Genomic DNA, 10,805 nt, shown 5'->3' with positions numbered 1-10,805 from the left:
TTAAAAAAACTAATAAAATTTTTGATTTCCAAACAATTTATTAAAATAATGACTTTTATAACGATGTAGTAATAGATATTGTGCCATGAAAAAACAAAAATACATGTGCCGACTTCGTTCCACTACAGCCACCAGCAAAAATGGAAATTTAACTATATATATATCTTATTATATGGGGCTTATTTATTTTCTATAAAAAATATATTTCGTTGCTACAATTAAAAAAAAACACTTGTATGGTTACAACAATGTACAAAGATACAAATTTCTATGTCATTGTGTTAATTTATATTTATCAGTATTTTTTAAATAATTAAAAAATGTCATAAAGTTGAAAGATGTCAATTATTGTACGAACGTCGGATAATAAAATAATTCGCAAAAACGTTTGGAATTTAGCATTCACAGCCATTTCACAAAAATATCGAAGTATCTGTAATATATAGCTTTATATACAATAGCAGAATTTGCACTTAATACTGTTCAGTTACGGTTTAGTTCGTTTAAAATACGCAAAATGTATAGAAATAGGTTAAGTATATCCATGTACAAATTGATAGTAGCGAGGATATATTCTTCTGGGGATAGAGTTGTCATGAGCTGTTGAGTGTCAAAGATAAGGAAAAGTCCAAAGAATACAGCTCCCGTGAAAGATAGGGCGATTTCAAAGGCAGAGCTTTGAAGGAAGATTTGAAGAAAACCTCCTATAATAAGCACGCTGAGTCCGGCTACGAGGCTGAAACAAATGTTATATATCTTACATTAAGTCGTTAGTTGTGAGAAGTTATTGATATGTAAAGGATTGTAAAATTAATTCAGTTTCAGAGAATAAGATCATTTTATACCACGCTGAAACTAACTGACTTTATAAACAAACTTTTTAATTACTTTAGACTTTATGTTTAATTATATAAATTTTTCAATATTTAAGTTGACATTGTAAGTTTCATACCCATATCCGACGAAAGAGAAATCCCTCTTTGTATTAAATGTGAATAAAGTCAGAGCCAGAACCACCGTGAATGTGAGACCCAGGGCTTGAAGGACAATGAATGTGTCAAAGTATGACACCACTACACCAATAGTGTATGCTTGCACCACAGTCTGAAATTAAAAAAAATGGTATTTCAGTAAAAAATACTAAGTAGTGAAGATTCTCCTCTAGATCCTCAGAATTCTAACCCACTCACTGGATTGCTCTCAAATGTTTAATATAAACAGAAGGCAGTAACATTGTAGTATCCATATCAAAGAATTACATATTGCGTACATATTTAGAAAAAAATAATACAACTTACAAAACCAGCCAGTAGGTAAAGATTTGTAGGATATTCACGACGTTTAACAATCAGTGCTAGTAGTGTCCCCATACTCAGAACAAATGCAATTAGTACCATCCATTCACTGAAATCAACATTAATAATTTTTAAGTAAAATGTAATTTATGACATGTTTATAAAATGTATTATTTATTTTTGAATGGAAAGTTTTTGGAATAATATGACATATTACAATGTGAAACACCACTGTCTAGTTTCTCTTTCCATGTTATATGACTTGGTCTAGGGACATAAAAAATGACACACTATTGTCTGTCTAAGTTTAAAATACATTTCATACATTAGCCATTTTCTGATTGGAGAAATTTAATTACATATATTGAGATTTGAAACTGCCACTATAATATAAAACTATAATGTAAACTTGGGCATAGTACCTTAAAATAGTATTAGTATCATGTTTACTTACTTGGAATGTATAAATACTTGTACTGGCTTAACAAGTAAAAAAACAGAGGCAATTGCGACAGTGACCAATAGTTGTACTGTCAGCAAGCTATAAACTTTTCGAATAAAGCCAAGACGTATATCTTTATCTGCATTCATAACATTGTTGCGATATGCAAAATCATCCTGAAATTAATTTGATTATTAGGTGGTTAATTTTACTACAATATGGAAGATATCATAAACTAACCCACTGACCTAAATATTTAGGTAGCTCATACAGTGATCTTTATTGTAAGTATAAGTAACATGTATTTTTGGTCATTTTAATATACAATAGAATACAAGTAACAATACTTGGTGATTGGCAATGGAAAAAATAATACCTACATTAATTTTATGTACATGACCACTATCAGACTGATAAATGTGTATATTGTTGTGGTGAGAAATGTGATTCTGAGAATTTGTGATACTTGTTGGTGAAGAAAACATTACATAAAGCTGCCTGCATTTATAGAGAATATACATTATAAACAGTAGACACTCTCATAAATATTTAATAAAATTTGAATATCTATAAAGTTATATAGTGACACATGTTCTGATTACAAGTGCTGAATGTTATCTTTATAATTTATTTAGGATTAATTTAATTCCTTTTTAAAGAAAATAGAGAGGTATATTTATCTTATCAGTAAGTGAAAATACATTGTTTTCATTTTAATAGTGAAAACATGAAGAAAATTTACTCAGAACAACAATTTTGTTATCAAAGATTTTTTAATTTCAATTTTCTACTCCACATGACTTAAAGAAAATTCCCCTAGGCTTAGGGCTAAAATTTCGTATAACATAGATCAGAGACTTAAGCATTGAGAGTTTATGCTGTAACTGAAGTTCAAATAGTATACTGGTGTTTGAAAATCACAGATAGATTATTGACCACGATCACTCAACAAAAACAATAAAAACCAAAGCAAATAATAAAAATCGAAGGCCATCTGGCTTCGATGTGGAAAGTTTACAAAACAAGAGGCATTTACCTCAATGCTTCCCTTTTCTCCCAATTCACAGTCCTCCTGCGCATACATTAACGGTATACTGGCCATTTTGATAACACTCAATTTTTATTTCTTCAAGAAAATATTTATTTTCCTTTCCAATCAATGAAACGTTTTCAAAGAGAAAATAATTGTACTATACATATAATATATAATACTGTTGTATTTGTCAAATTCATCGGACAACTTAACGTCAATAAATTTGACAATCACACAACGATCAGCTGACGAATGTATGGTCTATGGAGAATACTCTTGTTTTTTTTAATGTCTTTTACTCTCTACTTGCCACATGTATAAAATATGTCGAATACATACATTGTACTAGTATATTATATAGAGTAAGTTGTATATGGGGTATAAAATATTTGTGATCTGGGATTTTGTAGGTTGTGGTCTAGTCGACTTTTGCTGTAAGAGTAGATGTAAGTAGATGTAAGAGTCATTTTGACTGATAAATTAACACAATCCACACTATATAATTATATTCTTTATTCATAAGTATATTGTTCCGTTGACTTACGGGAACCCCACTTCAGGTGATTTAGTCTATCATTAATGGAGCGTTTGCTACTAAACCGTAAGTCTGCGGAACAGACTATAAGTAACACACAAGTGAGGTGAGCCAGCCCGATATGTACGGCCCGTTTGAAAGCGGAAACATATTATTAAAACGCTACGCGACCCGATGCTTATTAGTCCAATCAAATTGTACTGATTTTCAAATAATTTGTCAACACCTTATTTTAGCAAATATCTTTTTTTAAACATTTATCGATAGATGACGCGTAGATAGGAGTTAATATAAGAGCTATCTATAAATGTTGATGTTAAAGATTTAGGTGCTATTAGTGTTTAGGTATACATATATATATATCCATGTAAATCCAGAACAGCTCTCGAGTAGACAAGATCATCATAAAGGATATTGAATATTCTCTAATAAATAAATGAACTAATTGTATGTAGGTACATTTTCAATATATAGACGTTTGTTAGTAATGCTTAATAAACCAGGACTTATAATGGAATATCCTAGCTAGTTTATGACCTATTTTATTATGACATTAAAAGTTTAATGTTAACTAGGCCATATAAAGTTAAAATGCATCCAATAAAACTGAACGCCATCTGCTTTATAGGCTGCATTACTCAAGTTCGACATGATATTAAGAATAAATGATCATTTAAGCTTAAATAATGTTGCCTTATTTAACAAGACATAAAATTATGTTAATAATATACACACCAGTGGCGAAGAGTCCATACAAGCCGATTCCCACCGGGTTACCTTTCAAAAATCAGTTCCATATTCATACAAAAGTATTTACATTCTATTTCATTAACAAAGTATTATTAATTAAATGCCTGCGCGATTTACAATAGCAATAGTAATTCTTAGCAATACCCTAAGTATCACATTTCATTTTATAGTCGTAAATTAATCAGCGCGTCAATTTTTCGTACCTAAATTACATTAAAGGTAACTCGACGAATTACAGCTTATCTCGGCCAACGTTTTACTATGAGGCGAAAAGAGACAGAGCGTGTCAAACCATCTCTTTCTAATGCTCGCTAACTGTACGTAAAATTTAAAGAAAGATAAGGCTGATCGCGACCGGCTTGCAGTTCTCTCCTCTCCTCTATTAGAAAGAGACAAAGAAATTATTGTTATTGAACCACGGCACGGGAGAAAGAAAACACGACAAAATTAAAAAGAATTAGCGTTTTATTGAAATCCTTCGCAAGTCATATTCTTTTTATTTTGGCATATTTTCGCGTTCCATTTCGTTTGGTTGAAAATAGATTATTTTTAGTATGTGACATGTGTTCCTATACCACTGGTGCGTGATAATTTCGTTTGTTATATTTTAATATTTGTGTTATTTAAACTGTGACTGATTCTGTAAGGTAATTTAATCGCAGATTTGGTTAAATACTGTGGATTTTGTTTGTTATTATGGCTTTAATTCATATAGAGTGCTGTTCAACATTTTTTTGGACCGGCTTCCCTTTGACAAAATTTCACCCTTCGCCACTGATACACACTGAAGTGTTTTTTTTTATTTTACACTAATAAAAAGCTTTTGTTATTATACAATATAAAATAGTTGTTACCACTGGAAGAAATCGCTGATGAGTGATAAGCCCTTCTTTTTATTTACTTATGTTAAATTTTTATATTGTAATGTAACGAAATGTTAATAAATAAATCAGAATAATTAATAATTATGTTTTAATAATATATAGATTAACTTTATTTTTCATTTAGAAAATATACTAATACAATAAAATAACGCTTATTAATTAGGTTGTTGTGTATTATAATATTGAAAAAGTACAGAACAGAAGTCATTTTTGATAACATGCTGTGCATGATGTGCCGTTTTTGTGTGGCGATATAGTTTGTGTGTGAAATATCGTGTACATAGTACAAGTGCTTGTAATATGTAGATGTCTCATATAATATTATAATAACCTAAGTAGGTACTTAATGACATTACCTAATGCGTTGGTTGCTGTTAAGTTAATTAGGGACATTAGTCTAAATAGAAATTTTACTTACAAAAGGAGTACTGAATTTAAATGACCATTATTATGAAAAAAAAATGATCGCCGTTATTTCATATTTTTGAAACCTAGCGTGCTTTTAGTATATATATATATTATTATTTTTATATCTACGAATTCTCCGACGTTCCATTGACCTAGAAGTACATTTTTATTGTAGCAATTGTGTTACAAGGCCGAACGACAATGTTTATATTGTTTTATAGAAATACAATAGAAAAATATTATAAGATGTTCTTAGTTACTCTCTTAGATTAAAAGCATGAGAAATTAAAACTATTTTTATCTTGCTGCCGTCATTAATCGTTCTTCTACTTGTACTGTTTGTTGCGTTATACAATTTTAACTAGTCATGATTTAAATAAAATGGAACATAGATCATTAATTTATTACACTGCTTAAATTTAACATTTATAACAGAAAACTTAAAAAAATATTAAATTTAAACACAGTTATAACTGTCTTAAGGCTGTCTGTCTAACTTAATTAATTCAGGTGAATATACATAGGTAAATCTAAAATCAGTTATATTTACACGTAACATGTGCTTCTTTATATTCGTGCATAAACACATTCACGGGTCATTAGATTCTCAGAAAGTACAGGCGATGTTCTTTGAAAAACTTCAAACACATCATCTTTTATATTTTTAATACAGAAGTAATGAAGTACTCTAACAAAATACTGTTATTATGGCATTCATTATACTGATGTACTTAAGAAATGTTTTCATCAAATAAATTCATATTATTTTACTATTACTACAGAGTTGTCTGTGTTAACAATATATTTTTGACATTGATGCGCGTTCCGTTATTATTATCCGCCATATTCAGACAGGATTCCTATGAATTTGTTTGTACGAGCCGCCTGTTACTGCATTGTGCTATTATTCCGCAATGCGACCGGTGTGCATCCGATATTTAATTAATAACTGTAGTATCCGATTTACAACGAACAAAGTTAGAGAAATTGCTTTGAAAGTCAGCTCAAGTAATAAAGGCAAAACGGCTGTTTTTTTCCTACGGAATTACATTTAGATATAGGGATAGCTCTCTTCTGCTTTTTAAGAATAGGTAAGTTTTCTGAATCCCAAGTCGAACACATTCATGGGTCTCATAGTGGTGATGCACGGTCTGAAAATTGTTTAGTCCTGGAACGGAGGCGGTTCTTCCTGATGATCAATGAAACCATTCCCCTTAACCATCCATGGTAATACGGTAAAAGATGTGGAAAGACCTTAAATCCCTTAACGTTGGTAAAAGACCATGCCGCAGGGAAAGTGGGTCGTCGATAATTCATAATACTCTGTGTTATATGCAGCTTATTTATTCCAAGCAGCTTATATTTGTACTATGTATTCATTTTAATTGGTAAATAATAAAAAATAATAATATGTACTCATAATTTAAGAAAATATTAAAGATATTCTCCGAATAAATTAATTTGTTATGACTGACAATAGTTACATTTTAGTTGGTAAGATCTTCATAATTTAAGTTGAGATAACTAATAAATGTACCTAAAATATATATGTAATAAATAACCATTATTGAACAAAAGTATTGGAGAAAGTTACATTAAAAGAAGCGAGAACGAACTTAAATTGGTTCTGAACGTAAAACCTCTTTTATGACTAGAATCTTATCTACCGTTTCTGTTAGTTTTAAGGTCAAAAAGCTACAAAAACATGACCATACTATCGAAACATTCGTAATAATGTATATAGTTTTTACGTTTTGCAATAAAATTGTTGATAATTTTATAATAAACTTGTGTGTCAATAGTTCTTTGTACCAAAGCGCAAGAAAGGTAAGTTTAAGTAAATACTACATATTAGTAGCAGTAATGTTAATGTATAACGAACAAATTAATATTAACTAGCTAGCCATTGAATTCAGAATATAAATTCCAATGCAGTTGAAATATATGGAAGATCACGTTGGCTTATGCGCCAAACGAAAAAATTAATACTGCTGTAATGGCTTGAATTAGGCAATACCAACATACCTAAATAACCATCCAGTGTACTATGACCTCTCCCTGTAGGGCTGATTATACAAGACCTCATATGTATTTTTCATTAAGTAGGCATGTTTTTCACTCTGTCTAGTCTTATCATGACCTTCTAAATAAAATTTTAATTTAATTATTTTCAACTTCTAGTTACTAGTGATTTTTCGGGATCAGTTGTTTTGCCAGCTAGAAGATCTGAACTCAATTGAATTGAGCATGTCTGGGAGTAGATATGTTATGGATATGACATGCCATGTCGGTTTCCTCACGATGTTTACCTTCACCGTACGAGCAAATGTTAAATGCGCACATAGAAAGAAAGTCCATTGGTGGTCCAAGAAAGCCCGGGATCGAACCTACGACCTCGGGTATGAGAGTCGCACGCTGAAGCCACTAGGCCAACACTGCTCACAGATCATTGCAACCAGCACCAAATATCAGGGAACCAAAAAGAGTCATTGCAAAAGAGTGGGAACATATTCCTGGAAGCGTTATTAAAAACATCGTGGAAAGCATTCCCAGAAGGATTCAAGAAATGACTTTGGCAAGAGGTCAAACTCGTTATTTGGCTTTTACTCTTGCAACTTTAAATAAAAAAGTTAAAAAATCTTCTCTCTTAATCTTGTCTTTATTACCGACTACCTATTGGTTGGCTTTTAGTTTGGTACGGTTGGTTCTTTAGTTTAAAAGAATTCTTCAATAATAAAAAACAGAATTCACTTTAAGTGTATACAGACTACGCCAGACAATTTAATTTCATAAAATTAACTTAAATCGACCTTATATGGACTTACTTTTGGTGAAGAAACTGGGGCTATTTGTTTCAATATTTCTTTAAAACTATCTCATATATATTTTACACACTACACGGAACTTCGGCAACCCTACGCCATTGAAAGTCCTATTTTAATTTGAAAGATAACAACGTAATTAAATACCTGGGCTCTTTGTTAACTGGATGGTTCCCTTTACGCATGCGATTTCAAATTTGAGGTCCTATTGGATTGTTTTCAGTGGTATTTAGCGGTATTGTTGAAATTTACGTATGAATAGTAAACCATTGCACTGTTTTCAGGGTTGTTACAGCTGGTTAATGAAGTATGTTTTGTGTAGAATGTGTATATATTGCAATAGCGGAGTTCGCGCAAGAACGCTTAACCATGTGCCTGATACTACGTATTGTACCTTTAGTCAGTAAATATCTTAGAATACGCAATGAACGAACGATAATTTTCATATAACGAACAACCGATAAGTTACTGAGACTCATCTCTTACATAACAATTCTCTTAATGGCGTTGTTGTAATGGCTGTATGCGGATAAATGGGGCATAATAGTGTGAACAATGTTTTATTGTTCGCGATGCAGTGATCGCTCTTGGATTGATTCCAACTCACCTGTACACGTAAACTGAGTGCTTAATTTGAATATTCATTGGAGCATTTTATCGGGGAATACGAAATAGGGTCGCTCGATGTTTAAGTTACTACAGTTCATAGACTACTAAAATCGATAACAAATTCCGATCGATATGAAATAAATAAACAACGCGCAAAATTACATACTTATATGTGGAGAGTTATTTGGGTGAGAAAGCTCGCAGTGGACATGCATTGTAAATAGCACTGATTTTTCGGAACAAATTGTTTGGAGTTAACACTTACATGGGTCAATGAAAAATTACATAGTAATATAAAAATGCGTATGGTTCTTGCGCCATGTGATTGATTTTATTATACAGAATTACTATCTACTATATATGTTATGCTAATTTAAACGAAAATATCTAAACAAACATAAATCTACAGCATTATGAAAACATTTCTATAACTTAATTATGTATTTTGTTGTTAAATGATAAATGTTCATTTGTTCATGAGAAAAGGAAATATTATTTTATTTGTTCAATTTTGGACTTTGGTTAATTTATGTCAGTATATATTTAATTTTAGTTCTAAAAAGGATTACTAGCTTTTTTAAAGACTTATCTATCAGTCTCAACCCGTGTTTTGTGAGTAATATATGCTTACTATGAATAATGTATTTTAATGTGACTGTATATTTCAGCATGCACAGTTACAGGCACAATTAAGCCATTTGCCTCGAGCCATACACATTACACTCAAACAAAATAAATTGGACTAGCGAATGTAGAGTATTCATATATTACGAGAAATTCAGTTGAAAAAAGTAAAATTGCCAAGGTTATGTGTGTTCGATTAAGGATGATTTTTTTACACGTTAATATTATAAACTGGATTTAAACATCTATTATAAAAAGAATATTCCAATAGCAAATAAAGAACGATACAATTCTCATTTACATTTATTGAAATTTATAAAGAGAAGATATATTAAAGAAGTGTTAAAGTGCTCTTCAAGTATGTTCACCGCGGATATTAATTGAATCCCTACCAGACATAGAGACCTCGGGAGTTTCTTTAGGCCCCGTATTTTATTAATTAATATGTAATTAACATAATAATCCATAAACAACCAAAATTTAGAACACAAGTATATTGGTATTAAAATTGGGGGATACAATCAAAATTCGGTAAATTAATTGTACAAATACCACTATGTCTGACCTTTTTAGATTGCGGTACACCCTATTCTATTAGGAACCTGTTTATGATGAGGAAGATAAAGTCTCGAAACTTTTCAGGAACGGGGCATACATTTTTATGATTTGTCTTTATGTATCATCTATTTCGTTTATTCATATACACACGCGTATATATGTCGCAGCCATCTAGCTTAATTAGCCGTTCAAGTCATATTTTTACTGAAAAATGAGTCTGTCGTACGAATGGCCTAAGCATTTGCAAGCGAGTTTATTATATTAAATATTGTAACAAATGCTACGGCTGAACATCTTTCAGGCCGCTAGTTAAACGGCGTAGTTTAGTTAAAAGGCTTAGCTGTTAATTGAACGGTTAATTATTAAGCTAGTTGGCTACGACATACACATTTGACTATTTTCTGGCTTAGTTTAAGTTTAGCAGAGTCAGGGCTGAGGTCGCAGTGTTAACGATCGCAATGATATGTAAAGGGCCCTAATGTTGATGGTAATGATAATATGTTATTTATGCTTAAATTGACTAACCGATGTATAATTTATATTTCCCTATTATAGTATTATAAATTGACTTAAACTTTTAGTTAGGTGTTGAGTGAAGAGCGAGTGAAAAGACCGTACAAAATCTTAAAAAGCTAGCAACGCACTCGCGAGCCCTCTGGCATTGTCAGTGTCCAGGGCGGAAGTGTCAGTTATCATCATTTGAGTCTCCTGTTTTGACCCCTGAACGATTGAAAAACTACAGCCAAGTTCTGCTGCCGTATATGGCATGATCAGCTAGCCCCAATTTCTTTACCCAATTTGAGACTAAGGTGACATGATTTTTATATCATTTATGGGGCCCCAGA

General features: G+C 31.4%; 1 protein-coding gene across 1 annotated transcript; it reads right to left on the bottom strand.

Annotated features, from left to right (window-relative positions):
* Positions 1-13: 13 nt before the first annotated feature.
* LOC110992312 (protein lifeguard 4) lies at positions 14-2,952 on the bottom strand. Its single transcript, XM_022258071.2, has 5 exons — positions 2,774-2,952; positions 1,750-1,913; positions 1,299-1,404; positions 953-1,104; positions 14-736 (listed from the first exon to the last, which is right to left on the bottom strand). Exons 1-5 carry the CDS (start codon positions 2,837-2,839, stop codon positions 484-486), a joined length of 741 nt encoding a protein of 246 aa, XP_022113763.1. The 5' UTR covers positions 2,840-2,952; the 3' UTR covers positions 14-483.
* Positions 2,953-10,805: the final 7,853 nt, after the last annotated feature.

The sequence above is a fragment of the Pieris rapae genome, chromosome 10, assembly GCF_905147795.1.
Source record: "Pieris rapae chromosome 10, ilPieRapa1.1, whole genome shotgun sequence".
NCBI lineage: Eukaryota > Metazoa > Arthropoda > Insecta > Lepidoptera > Pieridae > Pieris > Pieris rapae.
Note: the sequence above shows the minus strand (reverse complement) of the source record. Positions and strands in the feature narration are given on the sequence as shown.